Raw genomic sequence first — 21,700 nt, forward strand, 5'->3', positions numbered from 1 at the left:
AGACGCATCATTTAATCCATATACACATTTGTTCAACTTCCAGAGTACCCCTTCTGTGTTAGCTGCCTCTTTAGGAGGACAGGAATAAATGTCTCTCTGAAGCTGATGCCCCTGCAAAAAGGCAGCTTTTATATCTATAGATTTGCATTCCCATTTCTTTGTGGCTAATAGAGCCAAGAAGATCTTTAAAATAACCTTTCCTGCCGTAGGTGAATCTACCCTTAAATCCTGATCTTCTAAGTTTTCTTCAAATCCCCTTGCCACAAGCCTGACCTTTGCCTTATAAGTTCCATCCGAAAGAACCTTTTCCGTGCAAATCCATCTGTGGGATAGAGCTCTTTGTCCCCTATCCGGTACTTCCGTGTATACCCCAAATTCACTCCAACTATGCAGTTCCTGCTGTTTAGCATCTTTGATCACTTTTTCATCTAAATTATTGGATGTCACCAAAATCTCACGTGCATGTGGGCTTCAACTCCTAGTAGCATTCGTAGTATTACCCATGTTCCGATACCATGACAAACTACTTCCCCTATCCCGCCTGGTATCTCGTTCTGTACCGCTACTGCTTGATCTTTCCCTTCTGCTGTGGGATGTCCTTTCAAAAGTTCTCGACCTTTTCCTGTGAACCTGTTCACTATCCGATGTACTATCTGAACTGCCACTGCGTTTTTGTGCCCTCCATTTTTGAACTTCGTGTTCCCAATCCATTGTCTTGACACCCTCCCTTGTGTGCTGTACATTCAACCAGTGTTTATACTTTCCAGTGGCCTTCCCTGCTCTACTAATAACAATTGCAACCTTCCATTGACTAGACCCTTCAGGCAAGTATGTCACTTTTGTACCAACTTTTGGCAGTTGGCCTTTTGGAAAAACGGCCTGTTCTAATTCATCAGAAGTATTGTGTTCCTCCACAGAAACCCTGTCTATATCAGTTAACTGTATAGTTATGTACTGTCCCGCATAGTTTTGCAACATGTGCGTACCAGATGACCCTGGTTCCTCATCATGTCTGTCTGCTCTGTCTAAATTTGAAATTTTTTGTAATATGTACCCATTATCCTTGATGAATGTACCCTAATAGTCTGATTGCCATGTTGCAAAATAATTGTTTTGCCAGCTATGCCTATGATTTTCCCTGGGCCTTTCGATTCATTAAAATGTCTTTCTTATAGTATACTATGTCTCCTTGCTAAAAACGGTATTTGATGGCCGTACATTATGCCTTAAAACTCTGCGAATTCTTTCAGAGACTTCTGCTTCCAAAAAAGCTTTTCTTCTGCTATATAATGCATTTAAATGCTCAGCAAAGGCAGAGCTAATTGTAGTCCCTTCCCAAGCTGGAGGTTGGTCATCCAAAATAAACGGAACTTAGGATTTCTACCAAATACTAATTGATAGGGACAATAGCCCCCAACCATCTGCAACAAATTCTTTGCATGTACCGCCCATGCTAAGGCTGGATTTAACTTGCAATTTGGTCTATCTGACAAAATTGTCCGGAGCATGTCATCTATTACTGCATGGTTTCTTTCACACACACCATTACTAAATGGGCTTTCCGCATTTTCTCCCCTATTGTCCGTAAGGAATTTTGCCGGTGGCCCCATTCCTGTCCCTATCCATTTTTCCACGATTTGATCCAGAATTGCTCACTTTTCTTTACTTCGTACAATCGTTGATTGACGAAATCTGGTTGCTAAATCTACAAAATGCAAAATAAATATATGGTTGGTTTTATCCGAGATCTTAAGGTCCATGGCCACAATGTTGTTAAAATCCCTGGCCAAAGGTAGGGTTACTATAGGTCGTGATGGTGTCCTTCTGTACTTCCTACAAACCTCACAGCGATCACTAACCTGTTCTAGCAGCTTTATCCCTTTATCCCTTACCCCTGCATCTTTTAATACATTTTTCAGCCTCTGAGGAGATGGATGCGCAAATTGCCTATGCAGTTTTAATACAACAATCTTTTTATCAAGAAAAAGTCCCATTTCCAGGTGCCAATAACACATCCTTGGCAACTGCAACTGAAATATTATTTGTCAGTAATGGAATACAATAGTGTCCCGACTGTGTAAATTGTAAGTCCACCGTCTGTCCCAAAACTGTTGCCTTATCCTGTTGCATATCCAGTTTCATGTGTGCTTTCTTCATCAAGGGTCTGCTCAGAAGCAAAGGTATCTCACTTGATACAACATCCGTGCTAATGAAATTATTCACTCCGGCAATATTGCAAGGGATCACCACTCTTTCCAGCGACTTCATAGTATTATCATTCCCAAACCTTAAACTTGTGGAACTTCCAAATTCCTTAACCTTGTTACGATTTTTAGCATTCAAGGAGTTCAGGTAACATTTTTACCAGTCAATTCCACACACAGTAGATGTACAGCCCCTGTCCAATACATCACAATTGAAGGATCCTGCAACCAACACCCTCATTACTGGAGTAAAACTGATTGTTAATAGGACAATGCCTTCTTTCTGGTCATTATCTTTTTCCTCTTCCGACTCTTCCATGTCATGTGTAGCTTCAAACACTATTATAACGTGTTGAACAGTTGAAAGCATAATGGTATTGAGAGTCACACCGAAAACATTGATATATCATACGCCGGGCATTTCTGGGGCTCATTTTCCTATTTCCATTTTCCATGTCCCCCCTCCTATTATAGGTTTTAAATGAGTTTCTGTCCTCATAATTTCCGGGTCCCGATCTCCTTCCATACTCTCATACTCTGTTTGGAGCCGTATGATCTCGCCATCCTGTCAGTAGTGTATCTTCCATAGTCTGCTTTATTGCTGACTGACCCATTTGTGTCATAAGAGCCATAGGAATTGAATGTTTCCCCAGAAACTTCTTTAAGGCCTCTATCATCTGATCGAATAAGGATATTATCCGCAAGCATAACTCCTGTCATAACCAAGAGTCAATCCATATTGGACACTCTAGTACAGTCCAGTAACTTAAATGCCAACACAGACTGTGGAAATTCCAGGCAGTGTTTGTGCAGCCTTCTGTATAGTCTGCTAAATTCCATTATGTAGTCCTCCATAGAGATATCCTGTGTTTTCCAGAATCTATCAAATTCTGACCAGGCTTCATATGCACTTAACAAGTCATCCTTTTGATAAATCTTATCCATAAAACATTAGAGTTTCTAGACGACCTTCTTCTGAGTCTAATTGTTCCAATTCTAGTTCAGAAAACACTTTGCTTCGGATTTTCCTCACATAAGGTAGAGAAAGAGCCAATGCTATACCTTGTTTCCTCTTTTCCAAGGCAGTTACATTAGTCCACATAACAACTGCACTTCTCCATTGGTCGCACGATCCCCTTTCAGAAAATAATGGCGGATGGTCATATCCGGCCATCTTTATCCTAGGTTCAGCATATATATTTTTTTTCCTTCTCACTCACTCCTTGGTTGATGCAGAATTATTTTTCAACCCTTTACATTTACACAGCAACCGTCCTCTGTTACCACTGTTAGCCTCTTGCTGTTGAGTAAAGAGTCAAGAGCTCTGCTCCTTTTCCCAAACACTTTTGATTTTCCTTGAAAACACACTGCACCAAACTCTATCATCACATCACATGCCCCAAAGGCACCTGTAGCCTCTTTACATATCAGTGTCAATTATTGGATCAATGAGACATCTGATTGGAATATTTCCTGACCCATTCTGTAACAATCTGCACAGTAGAGTGAGGCAGTGCGAGCCAGGTAGATCCCAGGAGCGGGGTCTCCATCTTTCAATGGCCACGCTGCACCCTGCATTTCCGGTGCAGGGTGGCCGTTTGATTGCACCCTAAGTGTGGGCTTGACCGGAAGAAGCTTCCCAGGACCCAAAAAAGTGATTTAGCGTGGTTAGATAGTCTGGGATACTTGCCGACAGAACCAGGGAGAAGCTCCCAGCAAAACCTGCCACAAATGGCACTTAGAACCTTTTCCATTAGATCGTGTCCTAAGTCTCTCTGGCTCCGCGCTGAAAATAATAAAAAGAAGTTTGCTGGTAAAAGGGGGAAGACAAAGGTTGATGGATTCCACGTTTGCACATTACGTCTTATGCATCCTCTGGGATGTACCATTTAAACAATTTGCCCAACAACCCCACCCCCATCCCCCCATCTGCCCATTTTAAGATTTCACCACCTGAAAATTAACAATCCTGCAAACACTTTTTTTCATAGCTCCTACAGTTAATATGGTTAGAATATGGAACTCACTAACAGATGGAGTCTTTTGGAATAGAATTAAACTTTATTGTCCACACAAAAGTGGAAATTTGTCTGTGATTAACCTCCAATAGAGCACATAATCATGTTGTCAGCAAGTCATTATGCAGCAGATGTTACAACCTTTCTTGTGAAATGGAGACAGCTCAAATAATTTCTGCCTGATATGTCCAGATTGATGTCTATCAATGTAGTCCCTAGGCTTGAGATGTACCACCTTAGGTGCCATTGCAAACATACTTGGTGGTCTCTCATCACCTTAATCTGAAGCAGCCAGCATGTTCAAAATCCAAAACAGAATGCCTTTGCTTGAAGTGACAAAGTTGAGTCACTTGGGCAAGATTAACCAATAGAAGTAGACAGGGATTTGTTAAAAGCAAATCATTTTTACCAAACTTGATTGAGTTTTTTGATGAGGTAACAGAGGGGAGTGATAAGGGTAATGTCATAAATATGGAATTCCAAAAGATGTTTGACAAATTACCACATAATCAGGTTGCCACCAAAGTTAAAACCCAAAAGGCCGAATGTACAATAGATACAAAATCGGCTGAGCGACCATAACTGGGGTATTGGAGGATAGTTGTTTCTTGGACGAGAGGAGGGTGTGCAATAAAGATCTCCACAGGTAGACACTAGGAACAACTTTCCTTAGACTTGGGTTGGACGGCAGAATTTTAAAATTTATAGCTTTTAAAATCATAATCTGATACCAAATAATGTTCAGGGTAATCCATTTAAAATATACACTGTTTGGTACACACAATTATTTCCTATGAGCAGTCGAGACACAATTCTTCGAAGTGTTGTGAACCATGAAGACGATAATGTTAGACTTCAAGAGTATATAGACAGGCCGGTGAAATGTGCAGACCCATGGTAGATGAAATTTAGTGCAGACAAGTGTGGCGAGGTACATTTGTGTTGGAAAAAATGACAATGGGCAATATAAATTAAAGGATAACATTCCAGAGGGGGTGCAGGAGCAGAAGGACTTTGGGAGATATTTGCACAAATCATTAAAGGAGGCAGAACAGCTCAAAAAAATGGTTAAAAAGGCAAAAGAGATTCTGGGCTTTATAAATGGAGGCATGGTGTACAAAAATAAGGAATTTATGATGAATCTTTAAAAATACTGGTTAAGCCTCAACTGGAATTTTGGGCAGCACACTTTAGAAGGATGTGAAAGCTTCACTGAAGGTGCCGAGAAGATTTGTGAAAATGGTTTCAGAGATGAGGACTGTCAATTACATGGATAGAATAGGAATGTTTGGTTGTTTTCCTTAGAGAAGAGAAAATTTGTTAGTGGTGTTCAATATCATGGTGGGTTTAGAGAGAGTAGATCTTGGTGGAAGGATCAAACACACGAGGACACCTTTTCAAGGTGAATCGCAAAAGAAGTAATGGCTACATAAGCAAAAACTGTTGAACACAGCAACTGATTAGGATTTGGAATGCATTGCCTGAGAATGTGGCAGAGGCATGTTCAATCAGAAGCTTTCAAAATAGAATTAAATAAGTACCCAATGAGAATAATATTGTAGGAGCACAGGGAAAAGGCACTGAGACTAGTTGATTTGCTCTTGCACAATGAGCTGAATGGCCTCCTTCTGTGCGGTAACCATTCTATAATTCCATGATTAATATTTTGTATGGTGCCCTTTAAGTGCAACAGCCAAAAATAATGAATGTGAGTGGCAGTAGCGTAAAAACATGGCTGAGTTGCCAGCAAAGTAATTAAGATGTGGTGCAATATACATCTTAAAAAATACTACAAGACATAGGCCCGGATCTTCTAGAAAGTGGCAATCATTCGCAGATTGACGCTCCACTCGAACTTTTCAATTCCCAGACTCTGCTCTACATATCTAGCCAGGTTTTCCAAGCCCAGCTTCTGAAGAAATGCAGAGCACACAGTCCAACAAAAAAACTCTATCGCAGTAAGGTAGTATTGGGGGAATTAGTTGCCATAAGGTAAGTTTAAAGACCCAGAGTGAATGAGTAGGTTGGCAGGTGGTTGAGATGGTGGTGGGTTGGTGGGGTGGTAGATGGTTGGGATGGTAGTCAGGTTGGGTCAGGAATTCAGTTGGTTTGTGGGGGAGGGGGGGGGTGTTGGGGCGTGTGGGGGGAGTAGTCAGGCTGGAAGGGTTAGCTAGAGGAGTAGCCAGGATGTCGGGGGAATTCAGGGCGTGGGTCTGTCTGAGTGACTAGGGGGTCGTATCTGTAGTTACCCAGGTATTAGACTAGGGTTTTTCACCCTAACATTCCCTGAGTAACTATCTTGGTAAATTCCATGGAACTGTCCAAAGTTTCCAACTCTCATTCAGAGTCAGAGACCTTTGTAGAGGGTTCCACGGTGCAGGGGAATTGTCCATCAATAGATCAAACATCCTATGCAATTCCCACTGAGGTCAGCACATTGGGACTTCTGCTGGACCTCGACAAGCATCTTGGGTCATTCATGTGATCTCTGACAATCCGGATACCCAAAGATCGGGGTGGTGTTTCCTCACATCAAGCCACTTATTTCATTTAAGAGATGTGCAAATGCAAGCCAGGATTCTCCCTTTTGGGGACTAAGTCTCTACGGCAGCCAGAAAACGGGGCGAGAATCACTCCGGACTATTTCCTCGAAAGTCCGGGGTGTTCCCCATTTTCCGAGGTTCGTCCCGCAGCTCTGGCTGTACAGACTGCACGGTGGCACATGCGCACGGCGGCCGCAAGTGGGTCCGCTCATGCGCACGGTGGCCCACGTCGGCGCGGGCGCCGCCGACATGGTGCAGCCACACAGATAGCGATGGCCCGCCGATTGGTGACCCCTGATCGCGGGCCTGGCCATCGCTGAGGCAACCCCGGACTCCGATTCCCCCCGCCCCCCACCAGGACCGCCACCGCGGCCGTGGGTCCCAGCTCCCACCGGGAGGTACCACATGTAAACCACGCCGGTGGGAGTTCCAATGACCCCCGTCCGGCGCCACATCGACTGCGCGCGCGGGACTGGCGGGTCCGCCCAGAATTACGGAAGCGCCGTCGCGCCGGCTTTCCGGCATGAACGGCTATTTTCCGCCCCTGCACTGGGTGCGATTCTGGCGCAGAGGGTCGGAAAATCATGCCCATGGTAAAGAATTTGAATAATGAACAGCATTTAAATAATTTTTCAATGTAAGTGAGGATTGCAAATGAACCGGGGAGAAAAGTAATTATCATGGCACTGGACAACAATTAGAGAGCTTTGGAAATAAGTGTGCACCGCTCTGTTTGGATGTTTGGTTGAGATTACAAATTGTCCAGTGTACAGTTGAATGTAATTATAAAGTTTCCCCAGGGATTCATCCAAATCTGCATTTGGTTACATTGAACAGTATATTTATTTTGAGCTGAGGAAACATTTTTCATGTTCTAAATATAATCAAACCGAGAAAATTCAAAATTCAATGGCATTTGTGACAATTTAATTCTTATTGAGACAAGTGAAAGCAATATGAGTGGCAGCAATGTGCAAAATTGTTCTTGTTGGCAGCATTGGGAAATATGGTAAATAAATGAATAAAAAGCTGAGTTTCCAATAGAATTTGACTTTAATTATTTTGAGTTTTGAAACAAAGTACATCTTCTGTTATTGCTCATTAATGCTACTGTTACCCTTGTAATGCAGACTATTTAATATCATTATTTATATTATTTATCCTCTACTTTGTTTTTTAAGTCCCTAACTTTTGTTTGTATTGCTTTTTTGTTTTGTTTTCAGGTCCTCCCCTGCCTTGTTCTTCTGCTTCATCAACCCTAGTAGAGCAGTACCTCTCCCATCCCCCTCTTTCTGAAGTCACTGAGAGCCAGCGAAGGTTGCTCAGCAATAATATGACCCAGCCAAACCGAGACTCTGACTCTGATGAGGAGTTTGTTCCCAACTCTTTCTTGGTTAAAACTGGCTCTGGAAACCTGTATGTTCCCACAAGTGGTGAGTTAGTTGAATTTATATTACTTTTGTATTTTAGCGGCCACCCTTCTACTTTAATCTCTTATCAATGTACTGCGATTATTAACAAAACTTTACACCAAATGCAGCATTATTACTAACCACTGAAGAGTCTTGTATAACGCTAAATAACCAATTATTTGCATGATATATAACTTTGAACCAGTTAGCCATTCTTTGAAAATTAAAGAGTAAATTAATTATTTCTATTAGATTTGTCCTTTTACTTGATTCTAGTTATTGTCAGTTTCCTTAAATTAGCTCCATTCTAGCTGTCACAGATTTTGCTCCTTGTAATATTTTCTGTGCACCTTCTGCTCAATCTCAAGAAGGTAGGTCCATTGATTTACCAGACAATTAATGTTACAAACATTGCTGATTGACTCAGAAAGCCTTTCTACCCACAGGACTTGCAGTCCATATTCAACAGCAATTGTTTTGATGTCGAAAGAAAAAATGAACGGAAGTGTCAAAACTAAGTATAATTTGTGATTTAAACCAAAAATAACGATTTGCTATACTGTGTATTTTCCATGTAAAGGGCAACCCTGGAGTATTTTAGAAAAGGGTTGTGGAGGGGAGGGGAGGGTAGTTCAAACTGGAAGTAAGGAATCAAAGGGGGATATTGAAAGCACCTTTGAAGGGATGGGCTTTAGGGGGATTTCAAAGGTAACAAGACAAAAGGCTCAAAGACAAAACAATTGGATTCCAAAATGGGGTAAGCAGTAACCTAGAGCCTAAAGAATGTATGGTAAGATATTACTTAAAAAGAGAGGCTAAGGATGAGGATCATGAAAACAATTTACCAGACACACACAGTCAGTGTTGCTGAATGAAGACAGAGTCAATGGGTGTGTAGAAGGGCTGCAGAGTTCTGGAATAGTTGACGGCCACTATGAAGGGTGGAAATGGGGCTGCGGTTGAGAAATTTGCAATGAAACTTTGAGATGGTAAAAAGTCTCAAATAAATTATTCAGAGGTGAATGAATGATCTTCCACAAGTGAGAGAAGACAATCAGTGACACACTGAGTCTGAGATTTAAAAAACTCAACACAATTAAACTGAATACCAATGTTGCACACCAAGTGGTTCAGAGTGAATCAGCAGCCAAGAAGGGTGAGATGTGTTGATGCTGGCCAGAAGGAAACAGGATGCCGGGGAGAGAGCAATAATATCAGGACTTGATGTTGGACCAGCTCTCAATAGTATAGAAACAGCCACAGGTGTAGCCTGGATTGCTGCTACTCCGGCTCCTCTCTCCCCTCCACACTGAGCGAGATTCTGCTAACAGCATTGAATTAATCTATTTTTGTGACGGGATAAATTACGTACTGAAGCGTCTGGAGAGTCTGTACTTGCAGTAAGTAACGTCGACATTGGCTGTGGGTAGTACCATTTTAGATGACATTATTCAGCCAGAATGACTGCTAGCAATGGTTGCTATGGCAAAGAGAAAGTAAAGGAAGAGAAAATCATAATATAAATGGAAAGATTTTCTTGCAACATCGAGCGATAAAGTTCCAATCTGTACTGGGTCTGCAACCCTGGGCTACTGTAAATGGTCACAACACTCCAATCCGTGCTGAGGGGGATTCCAACTCCTCATTGCTCTCAAATGTTTGTAAGTGCTGAAAGGATCAAATTTGGTAAGGGGTTCTCGTCATCGCATTATCACAGTCAAATACTGTGCCAACACACACAGTTGAAGCATGGCCCTTTTCTCAAGTTACCGGAGCAGTTGACACCGATCAAATGGTCAACCCGACAAAACAAAATTTTCATTAGAGAAGGGAAGAATATTTTCAACAGAGATGGAAAGAAACTTGGAAACAAAATAGAAGCATTTTCGAGCAGTTTTATTTTGATATGTGTGCCTAAAAAGAGGGGGCATCCCAAGATGCTTCATGAATATATCATTCAGAAAGAATTGGATGTCAAAACCAAGGAGTAGACATCAGAGCGGATGCCAAATAATCTAACCCAAGCACCATGACACACCTTCTCCCGAACATCTCCTTGAACTCCACATATTCTCAACCCCACCCCACAACCTCACCCACATTCACATTGAACTTCTTATTCTCTAACTGCCTGTTATAACCCTACAGGAGGCCCAGGGACCTGCAACCTCAGAGTCCCTGTGGCCTCACCTGAGTTTGTTTACCCAGATGAGGGGGAGGGCCGGGACTATCCGCATTTTCCTAGGACTGCTGGGACATAAATACCCCGGACTTGTTGTGGCCCGGGTGCGGGAGACCCTTTCGGGAGTACGAGGTGTAAGCACTAAAGAGGATAAATCAAAATTTTCCGACAGTCATCGCTTCAGAGTCATCGCTTGCCTGAGACTTGACATTACCCATACAACCCCATCTCCTCCTTCACGATTGGCACTCCATGCCAATTTTTCACCCTCTTCTCCCAACACCCTTGTCCTCCCCATATACACCCTCATATCCTCCCTCAGCTTGTTAAACCATCAATCATATCCTTCCAATACCTTTGCACGCCTGCAACCATGACAAATCCCCTCCATGCCCTTGACCGCTCCCACATCCTAGACCCTACACTCCCACGCCTTCAACCTCCCAGAACTTCCACTCCCCACGCCCTAGACTCCCCATGCCCTAGACTCCCCACGCCCCCGACTCCCCACACCCCCGACTCCCCACGCCCCCGACTCCCCATGCTCCCGACTCCCCACGCCCTCGACTCCCCGCCCCCTTGACTTCCCGCGCCTGCAACTCCCAACGCCTCTCCAGGCCCTCGCCTCCCCTAGCTCTCAGCCCCCACCATGCTCTCCATTCCATACGTCCACCACCCCACTCACTCGCCCCCATATCCTCGACAACCTACGGCGTCCTCAACCCCCCCAATGCTCTCGACCACTCAACACCGTCGACCCCCCAATCACCCTCAACCCAACCATACCCTCGAACCCACCACACCCTCGACCTAAACTTTTTCGACACCCTCATGTCTTTGACCCTCCACGCTCTCGATCCCCCCACGACCTCAACACCACCATGCCCTCCACTCCCTCACGTCCCCAATTCATCAAACCCCACGTTCTCGACCCTCCGCATCTTTGACCCCCCCATGCCCTGGACCCCCCGCAAGCTCGACTCCGCACGACCTTGAATCCCCACCCCCACGCCCTTGACCCCTCAACACTCTTTGTCCCCCAAGTCTTTGATCTCCCACAACCCTGACCTCCCCCACGCGCTCGTCTCCCCCAGTCCTTGACATCCACACCCCCTTGACAACCCCACACCCTTGACACTCCAATGCCTTTGACTCCTCAGTGCCCTCAGCCCCCCAAACCCTCAGGCCCTTGGCTCCCCACGACCTCACACCCCATGCCCTCGTCCCCCGCCTGCCCCAGGTCTTGACACCCACACCCCCTTGATACCCCCACGGTCTTGCCCTCCAAGCCCTTGACTCACAATTGACCCCACCACACATTAACCCCCCCACACCCTCAGCTTGTTACGCGCTTGATGACACTCTCTACTCACCACGCCCTTGACTCGCCACACCCTTGACTCCCCCACACCCTCGACAGTCCCTATTTCCTCCATCCCCCCAAATCCTTCTCCCCATGATCTCTTCATCTCCCTGCAAACCCTCATCATGCCCAATCCCATGTCCCTGCGTACCCTTACCTCTGATGCTTAACCGTTCCTAATTTCCCACACCCTTATATTTCCTCTGTATCCTCGGTTCTTCTTACAGTTCTGTTCCCTCCACCTTGTCCCTCCTCATGATTACCTTCCAGATCCTCGCCATACCCTCATCCACCGCGCACCCTCATCCACCCTAACATTTGCATCGTAAACCTAAACTCTGCCGATGCACCAAACCAGTAGCTAGTCTGATGTCTTTGATGCAGGATGGCTGCATTTTCAACATCGCTCAGATATTGGAAGTGTCTGAGGTTGTTTATAGCCCTGTCAATAGGTTTTATTGTTGCTGGCTCATAGATTTCAGATTTTTTTCTCAGCAGGGCAATACATTTTTAACTCCTAATATTGACTAACTCACAATAAATTATGGCCCTTTAAATAAGCTAGTTGGGACAAATGTTTTGAACGATTGGTATCCCACTGTCAAATAAATGTGGAAAGTTTAACAATACAAAACATTGATGTAAAAATCTTAAATCCATTCCTGAAGAGGCTGCTCCATTGATCTTGTTGAAAGACTAACTATTTTGTTATGTTGTAGAATGTCTGGGCGACACATTGACTAGACACGGGTTGAGTGACAATGTGGCTTAATTCATCACTTTATTGATTTTGTGATATGTTCAAGTTTCATTTTTACCTTTAGAATTTTCAAATTTAGTAGATTATTTTGTTCTTGTTTAGTAAACAGCGTTGAGCCTAAATAATTTTTGAATTTTGTTATTTAAAGGAATACTTTCCATGATGGACCCTTTTTGAAGTAATGGGACCTTAACAAAACATCAGCAACAAAGCAATTTGCTCTTTGTCTGACCGTAGTTAAAATATGAGTAATGTCCAAACCAATAACATTAACAGCATATTAGGTTGGAGCACATATGAACCCTGGTAGTGTGGGAAAGTCATAACATCCCACCACTCTGTTCCAGGTTACACATGTTATCCGCCAGGAAGCTGAAACTGCTGTCAATATCTGGACATCAACATTTTCTGCAAATAAAACCAGAAACGCGATAGAGGAACAGAAGACTGTTAAAATTCTAGGGCCACCATTTTGATGGAATTAACAATAAAGGTCATTTTAAAATAATTTGCCTTCTGTTTGCAAACAAACAAAGAACAAAGAAATGTACAGCACAGGAACAGGCCCTTCGGCCCTCCAAGCCCGTGCCGACCATGCTGCCCGACTAAACTACAATCTTCTACACTTCCTGGGTCCGTATCCCTCTATTCCCATCCTAGTCATGTATTTATCAAGATGCCCCTTAAATGTCACTATCGTCCCTGCTTCCACCACCTCCTCCGGTAGCGGGTTCCAGGCACCCACTACCCTCTGCGTAAAAAACTTGCCTCGTACATCTACTCTAAACCTTGCCCCTCTCACCTTAAACCTATGCCCCCTAGTAATTGACCCCTCTACCCTGGGGAAAAGCCTCTGACTATCCACTCTGTCTATGCCCCTCATAATTTTGTAGACCTCTATCAGGTCTCCCCTCAACCTCCTTCGTTCCAGTGAGAACAAACCGAGTTTATTCAACCGCTCCTCATAGCTAATGCCCTCCATACCAGGCAACATTCTGGTAAATCTCTTCTGCACCCTCTCTAAAGCCTCCACGTCCTTCTGGTAGTGTGGAGACCAGAATTGAACACTATACTCCACAAGTGTGGCCTAACTAAGGTTCTATACAGCTGCAACATGACTTGCCAATTCTTATACTCAATGCCCCGGCCAATGAAGGCAAGCATGCCGTATGTCTTCTTGACTACCTTCTCCACCTGTGTTGCCCCTTTCAATGACCTGTGGACCTGTACTCCTAGATCTCTTTGACTTTCAATACTCTTGAGGGTTCTATCATTCACTGTATATTCCCTACCTGCATTCGACCTTCCAAAATGCATTACCTCACATTTGTCCGGATTAAACTCCATCTGCCATCTCTCCGCCCAAGTCTCCAAACAATCTAAATCCTGCTGTATCCTCTGACAGTCCTCATCGCTATCCGCAATTCCACAAACCTTTGTGTCGTCTGCAAACTTACTAATCAGACCAGTTACATTTTCCTCCAAATCATTTATATATACTACAAAGAGCAAAGGTCCCAGCACTGATCCCTGTGGAACACCACTGGTCACAGCCCTCCAATTAGAAAAGCATCCTTCCATTGCTACTCTCTGCCTTCTATGACCTAGCCAGTTCTGTATCCACCTTGCCAGCTCACCCCATATCCCGTGTGACTTCACCTTTTGTACTAGTCTACCATGAGGGACCTTGTCAAAGGCCTTACTGAAGTCCATATAGACAACATCCACTGCCCTACCTGCATCAATCATCTTAGTGACCTCCTCGAAAAACTCAATCAAGTTAGTGAGACACGACCTCCCCTTCACAAAACCATGCTGCCTCTCACTGATACGTCCATTTGCTTCCAAATGGGAGTAGACCCTGTCTCGAAGAATTCTCTCCAGTAATTTCCCTACCACTGAAGTAAGGCTCACCGGCCTGTAGTTCCCTGGATTATCCTTGCTACCCTTCTTAAACAGAGGAACAACATTGGCTATTCTCCAGTCCTCCGGGACATCCCCTGAAGACAGTGAGGATCCAAAGATTTCTGTCAAGGCCTCAGCAATTTCCTCTCCAGCCTCCTTCAGTATTCTGGGGTAGATCCCATCAGGCCCTGGGGACTTATCTACCTTAATATTTTTTAAAACACCCAACACCTCGTCTTTTTGGATCTCAATGTGACCCAGGCTATCTACACACCCTTCTTCAGACTCAACATCTACCAATTTCTTCTCTTTGGTGAATACTGATGCAAAGTATTCATTTAGTACCTCGCCCATTTCCTCTGGCTCCACACATAGATTCCCTTGCCTATCCTTCAGTGGGCCAACCCTTTCCCTGGCTACCCTCTTGCTTTTTATGTACGTGTAAAAAGCCTTGGGATTTTCCTTAACCCTATTTGCCAATGACTTTTCGTGACCCCTTCTAGCCCTCCTGACTCCTTGCTTAAATTCCTTCCTATTTTCCTTATATTCCACGCAGGCTTCGTCTGTTCCCAGCCTTTTAGCCCTGACAAATGCCTCCTTTTTCTTTTTGACGAGGCCTACAATATCTCTCGTTATCCAAGGTTCCTGAAAATTGCCGTATTTATCCTTCTTCCTCACAGGAACATGCCGGTCCTGAATTCCTTTCAACTGACACTTGAAAGCCTCCCACATGTCAGATGTTGATTTGACCTCAAACATCCGCCCCCAATCTATGTTCTTCAGTTCCCGCCTAATATTGTTATAATTAGCCTTCCCCCAATTTAGCATATTCATCCTAGGACCACTCTTATCCTTGTCCACCAGTACTTTAAAACTTACTGAATTGTGGTCACTGTTACCGAAATGCTCCCCTACTGAAACATCTACAACCTGGCCGGGCTCATTCCCCAATACCAGGTCCAGTACCGCCCCTTCCCTAGTTGGACTGTCTACATATTGTTTTAAGAAGCCCTCCTGGATGCTCCTTACAAACTCCGCCCCGTCTAAGCCCCTGGCACTAAGTGAGTCCCAGTCAATATTGGGGAAGTTGAAGTCTCCCATCACCACAGCCCTGTTGTTTTTACTCTTTTCCAAAATCTGTCTACCTATCTGCTCCTCTTATCTCCCGCTGGCTGTTGGGAGGCCTGTAGTAAACCCCCAACATTATGACTGCACCCTTCTTATTCCTGATCTCTACCCATATAGCCTCACTGCCCTCTGAGATGTCCTCCCGCAGTACAGCTGTGATATTCTCCCAAACCAGTAGCGCAACTCCGCCTCCCTTTTACATCCCCCCTCTATCCTGCCTGAAACATCTAAATCCTGGAACGTTTAGCTGCCAATCCTGCCCTTCCCTCAACCAGGTCTCTGTAAGGGCAACAACATCATAGTTCCAAGTACTAATCCAAGCTCTAAGTTCATCTGCCTTACCCGTAATACTTCTTGCATTAAAACATATGCACTTCAGGCCACCAGACCCGCTGTTTTCAGCAACTTCTCCCTGCCTGCTCTGCCTCAGAGCCCCACTGTCCCTATTCCCTAGTTCTCCCTCAATGCTCTCACCTTCTGACCTATTGCTCCCGTGCCCACCCCCCTGCCATACTAGTTTAAACCCTCCCGTGTGACACTAGCAAACCTCGCGGCCAGGATATTTATGCCTCTCCGGTTTAGATGCAATCCGTCCTTCTTATATAGGTCACACCTGCCCCGGAAGAGCTCCCAGTGGTCCAGATAACGGAAACCCTCCCTCCTACACCAGCTGTTTAGCCACGTGTTTAGCTGCTCTATCTTCCTATTTCTAGCCTCACTGGCACGTGGCACAGGGAGTAATCCCGAGATTACAACGCTAGAGGTCCTGTCTTTTAACTTTCTGCCTAGCTCCCTGAACTCCTGCTGCAGGACCTCATGCCCCTTCCTGCCTATGTCGTTAGTACCAATATGTACAACGACCTCTGCCTGTTTGCCCTCCCCCTTCAGGATACCCTCTACCCGTTTGGAGACATCCTGGACCCTGGCACCAGGGAGGCAACATACCATCCTGGAGTCTCTTTCACGTCCACAGAAGCGCCTATCTGTGCCCCTGACTATAGAGTCCCCTATTACTATTGCGTGGTACAAACGTGGTATAAATTAGAGCACAATCCAATATTTCATCACTTCCTTCTGGGGTTCTGGAAAGAAAAGTAAATGCAAAATTCTTCCCAAACAAATGCAAATGTTTGAACACCATATTTTCTTGTGGAGTCAGTTTCCATTCAAAATAAGAGATTAAGCAGAATGTTTGAAACTAAAAATTGAATTCTGCTCAGTTTCGGGGAGGAAATGTGACACTCTCACAATCCCGGCGAAAGAAGCACAATGGAATTATTTAAGTTCTACTCATAACACTAACAACTTCTATTTATATAACTCCCTTAACACAGTAAAACATTCCGCGATGCGTCGCAGGAACATTATAGACGAAAGATGAGACTGAGCAGTTATTGGACCTGATTTAATTCCGTCTGTCCCAATTCGGATGGAAGTGAAGGCTCGCAGATCCCGCGTGCACAATTCCCAACAGCATTTCCACCACCGGCCATTTTGACTGGCACTAGGCAGGAAATTAGGCGAGTCTTGACCTGATGTGCACACCGACTGGCATCTGGAATGCCTTTGCACACGTAGCAGATTCAGACACATTGAGAATTTCAGAGAGTTGGCTGGGGTTTGGAAACTTGTGCGAACCAAGTCAGCTCAGTGAGCTAGTGAACACAGCTGGAGGCTCCACATGAGATTTTTCAACTTTGGAAATCAGGATAATTCTGCATCCACTCAATTGGAAGATCCTTAGAGAAGCTCCTGAATCTGCACCAGGGAGTGGGGAGGAGGAAGGTGTGTGTCCCATTAACAGAGTCCAGGAACAGGAGTCTGAAGCCAGTCTTCACTTTATCTTGCAAGAAGAAGGTTACTATTGGACAGGGGTGCTGCCTCTTCACACCTTCGCAGGCACATCAACAGCCTCTAGTGCCACGAGGAAGGGTCCTCAAGCAGGAACAGCCTCAGCAACTAGCACCTAAAGTTCAGAGAATGCCGAGACCAATGGTTATACTGCAACAGGATAACCGTCCTGGAGATGTGGAGCACGAGTCCAGGAGACTTTGCATTTTCAGAGACATGGTAACTGAACTTTATGCTCTCCTGATGATGACCTGGCCCCTAGATCCACCCATTGCCATGGCCTGCTGGTTGCACTGAAACCCTCGATCTATTTGCTTCAGACACAACCAAGTACAGGGCATTGTGGAATACATATCTGTGGCCGTCAAGTAACTCGATGGAGAGCCCAGATTGCTTCACCAACAGGAAGGGATACCATTCATTAAATGTGCAACTGGTGTGAAGAACAACTTGCACCTATATGCATGTTTCCCATGGAGATATCAGGATGCATTTAGCTCTGTGAGTTAAACCTCCTTCAGCTTGTCAGTTCCACCTCCTGCTACCCAAATAGATTCTGGGTGACAAAGGCTACTTCTGAGGTAAGGCGGCTTGTAACCTCACTCAGGGATCCTCAGACACATCCAGTGTCGAGACAACGAGAGTCACATCCACACCAGGACACTCATTCAGATTGAGATTCGGATGCCTTAATTGCCCTGGTGGAGCGCACCAACACATGACTGCCAAGGTATCCCAGATGGTTGTTGTGTGCTGCATGCTACACAACATGTCATAGCAGGGAGCTGTGGTGCTCAAAGGGAAAGAGGGCCGGGGCGGTACTTCCTCCTCTGCTGTGCCCCACACCTAGTGTCTTCAATTCTAGGCCCATATGTAGAACCAACAATATCCAAGTGTCTGTGCTTGTGCTTGGTGAGCTAGCCTGGTTTGATAATGCCTCCTCACACAGCTTTCACTCTTTCTGTTATCCGAGGCTCTGCTTGGCTTTCTGGGGGTGATACCACAGCACTGGGATCTGAGAAGAATAGGAGAAACTGAGTATAGGAATTCTTGGATCATTTGTCATTGATCTTTCTGAACAATAAACCCAATGCTCAGCATGATGTTAGTCTAAGTTTTCTCTGCTGATTCAGTGCCACCCTTCCACCATCCAAAGGCAATACCTGCCCTCCCAATGCATGACTGCTCCCCAATATCCGGGAAGCACGGTAGCACAGTGGGTAGCACTGTTGCTTCTCATCTCCACGGTCCCAGGTTCGATTCCCAGCTTCTCTGTGTGGAGTCTGCACATTCTCCCTGTGCCTGTGGGTTTCCGCCCACAAGTCCCGAAAGATTAGCTGTTCAGTGATTTAGACATTCTGAATTCTCCCTCTGTGTACCCGAACAGGTGCCAGAGTGTGGTAACTAGGGGCTTTTCACAGTAACTTCATTGCAGTGTTAATGTAAGCCTACTTGTGACAATAAAGGTTATTATTACTATATCCATCACCATGACAAGCAACGCGGCACTATTCCAAGAATACTTCAGCTACGGCCCTCTGCATCTGGAAAGGGATTTGCCATCACCGATACGTTACCTCGATGGCAGCTGAATGATTTCTGCGACCCCTCTCCTCTACGGCTCTTATGGAATACAGCATCGTGGACCCACCTCCATTCTTCTCCCATTGTCAGATATTGTGCACCTGCATCTCTTGTGGGTCCTTGCTGCATGGGGAAAGGAATCTCCTTCACCTAGTTTAAAACAGCATCTCTTCTTTGGCAGTCGTTCATATTAAAAGTGTCTCGGCCAAGGTTGAGATGGGGCATGTGCCCTCTGGCAGCTGGATGTGTTCCATGTTGCAGTCTGTGATCCAAGGGGAGAGAGAGGAAATGGAAGTCTCACTCACCTTACCAGTGGGTCACTGAAGTATTTTTAGCACTGCATTCAGTTTTGCCAGTGTTCTCCTGAGGTTCCAACCACCCTCACTATCTCTTGATGATACTAGTGGGCACGGAGGACTCTGGCCAGGTGGGAGAGAGGATGTCCTCCCACACCCCTTATGTTTACCACCCCAATAGATATCCAGGCCTTGGTCCGTGAGCCTTGGTGTCTGAATGTTCCATATCACTATGCTGCAGTCTCTTTCATCCATCCTGTCATTGTAGTAGAAGAGGTACATGGATCAATATGTATGTTCTACATGTGTGTGGTGCATCATTAACTTGCAAAGTTACCATGATAGCGTGATGCAATGCAGAATTACATATCAGTGATAGGTTTCTCATGATGAGGTTTGTTGGCCCCACCGTTGTTGTGCAAGTACCACGTGTTAAGACTGCCTTTGAAGCACTCCCATGTCTTGGCATGAGGTAAGGTTAGGCATAGCCATGGGAGACTGAATTTTGATCACCTTTGTTGAGTTTGCAGTCAGCTGGGGTGGGGTGAAGATCCAAGAGTGGGATGCATCACCTGAGGTGAGCTGCTGTGTCCACTGCAGAGCTAAGCTTTGTGTTACTGCATATTCATTTGCTAGCATGCAGCCACATGCAGGGTGCAAGCAACAAAAGACTAATCTAGCAGGGTCTTTGGAGTTGGGTCTCCACAGGCCACAGGTGAGGACAGCAATGCATCAATGCCAGTCACCAAGAGAACATTCATATTTGGCCAACTCTCACAGGGAATGTATCAACCATCTTTTACATCAACAATGACAGTACTTACTCACAGGTCAACGGTCATCCACCTGTTGCAGCATTTCCAGTCACTTCCTGAACACTTTTCTTTGTAGTGTTGTGTTGAAAGTATGGCGCTTGGCAGGTTGGACCACCTCTACTTCCAACACCATTTGCACTGCAGATTACACCTGTCCCAACCTTTGGGGGGTATTGGCCCGAAATCCATCCCGCCCCAACTCTGTGGGATGAAAATACAGTAGGTGGGAATGCCCACTCAAGAGGTGGGATTGCAACATTCAGAAATAGTCTGACTCCAGCCTCAAAGGGAAAAATCCGTCCCAGTAGGGCAGATGTCTAAAAGCTTGGCCAAAGAGATCCGTTTTACTTTGTGTCTGAAAGCGGGAGAGAGAGGTGGAGAAGTGCAGAGGTTTGGAGGGAATTCCAGAAAGTAGGACCCAGACAATTGAAGGCATGGCCACCATTAGCAGAACAAATTAAAATCAGAGATGCTCAAGAGGCGAGAATTAGATGAGTGCGGGTGTCAGAGATTTTGGGGCTGGAGGAGATTGGGGATGTATGGGGAGAGAGGACCATGGAGGGAATTGAAAATAATGATGAGAATTGAAAAATAAATACTAACTCCAAATATAAAGTCCTTAGCGGAGGATGGGGCTGAAATACACGGCCTGAAAGTGCGGTGGATGTAGATTAATTTGTAACTTGTGAGTAAATTGGATATATACTTGAAAAGGCAAAGGCGGTAAAGGAGAAAAGCAGGGGAGAGGAACTAATTGGACAGATCTTCGAAAGAACTAGCAGAGGTATGATGAGATGACGGGCATTTGTCAGTGCTATAAAATTGTAATCTTCTGATCCTACACCTAGCACCATCACCACCATCCGACTCCATCCCCATGTCCAGAACACATCTTGGTGTCACTTTTGGCAACAGTGTCAGGCTCCCCACAGAAGTATCACCTGTTATTATTTTGCATGATTGTGCTGCCGAATTGTACTTGTGCTTCTCAATCCCAGATTCAAAAAGTAGCTAATCCAAGAGAGATCGGTTGCCAATGAATAGAATATGGGACCCACCAGTGAGGGCCAGAAAATATTGGTGGTTCCCTTTAAAAATTTGTTCTGCCCAGTCTGGACCCCCTGCAATAGGATGACTCGATGCTGCTCCAAAATGCCATGGGTCCACAGGATAGGCAGTATCAATATGGCTCATGCACCCAGATCTATTATTTAAATAAGTCTGGAATTTGCGGTGGAGTCACTGCAAAGCTTGATGAGGGGCATAACCATTAATGTTCAAAATGGATTCTTGGAGTTTGGTTGATATGACAACTTTATCATCATTTCCTCAGTTAATTAGGTGTCAAAAAGGAAGAAGAGCATTGTTTCTGATTGCGTTCTTATCACAGTTCTTCCTCACTTACATCAGAAACAAATGAAAATAAGGTTTTTTTTTGCGTGCAACATTCCTTCTTAAATAGTATTTCAGCTACACTGGAACAGAAGGACTAATGCTGGAGATATTTCTCTGGAACTGAAACCCTGGGCGGGATTCTCTCAGCCCACGCCGGAGAGCGGAGAATCGGCGCCACTGGCGCCGGCGCGCCGCCGGTTGGGGGCCGCTCTACGTGGCACCCCTGCCGATTCTCCGCCCGGGA

General features: G+C 45.1%; 1 protein-coding gene across 11 annotated transcripts in view; it reads left to right on the top strand.

The window, feature by feature from the left end:
- The window catches only part of tenm4 (teneurin transmembrane protein 4), a 3,407,721-nt gene that overhangs the window by 2,980,593 nt on the left and 405,428 nt on the right, over positions 1–21,700 (top strand). For 9 of the 11 annotated variants that reach the window (XM_072476554.1, XM_072476555.1, XM_072476556.1 and 6 more), the window contains one exon: positions 7,989–8,198. The exons of 1 other annotated variant lie outside the window; for it this stretch is intronic. In XM_072476554.1, coding sequence (XP_072332655.1) covers positions 7,989–8,198 — 210 coding nt within the window. Of the gene's footprint in view, positions 1–7,281; positions 7,359–7,988; positions 8,199–21,700 lie in introns of those variants that run through there. One more of the 11 variants, XM_072476564.1, reaches the window with a different exon arrangement.

The sequence above is a fragment of the Scyliorhinus torazame genome, chromosome 15 (genome assembly GCF_047496885.1).
Source record: "Scyliorhinus torazame isolate Kashiwa2021f chromosome 15, sScyTor2.1, whole genome shotgun sequence".
NCBI lineage: Eukaryota > Metazoa > Chordata > Chondrichthyes > Carcharhiniformes > Scyliorhinidae > Scyliorhinus > Scyliorhinus torazame.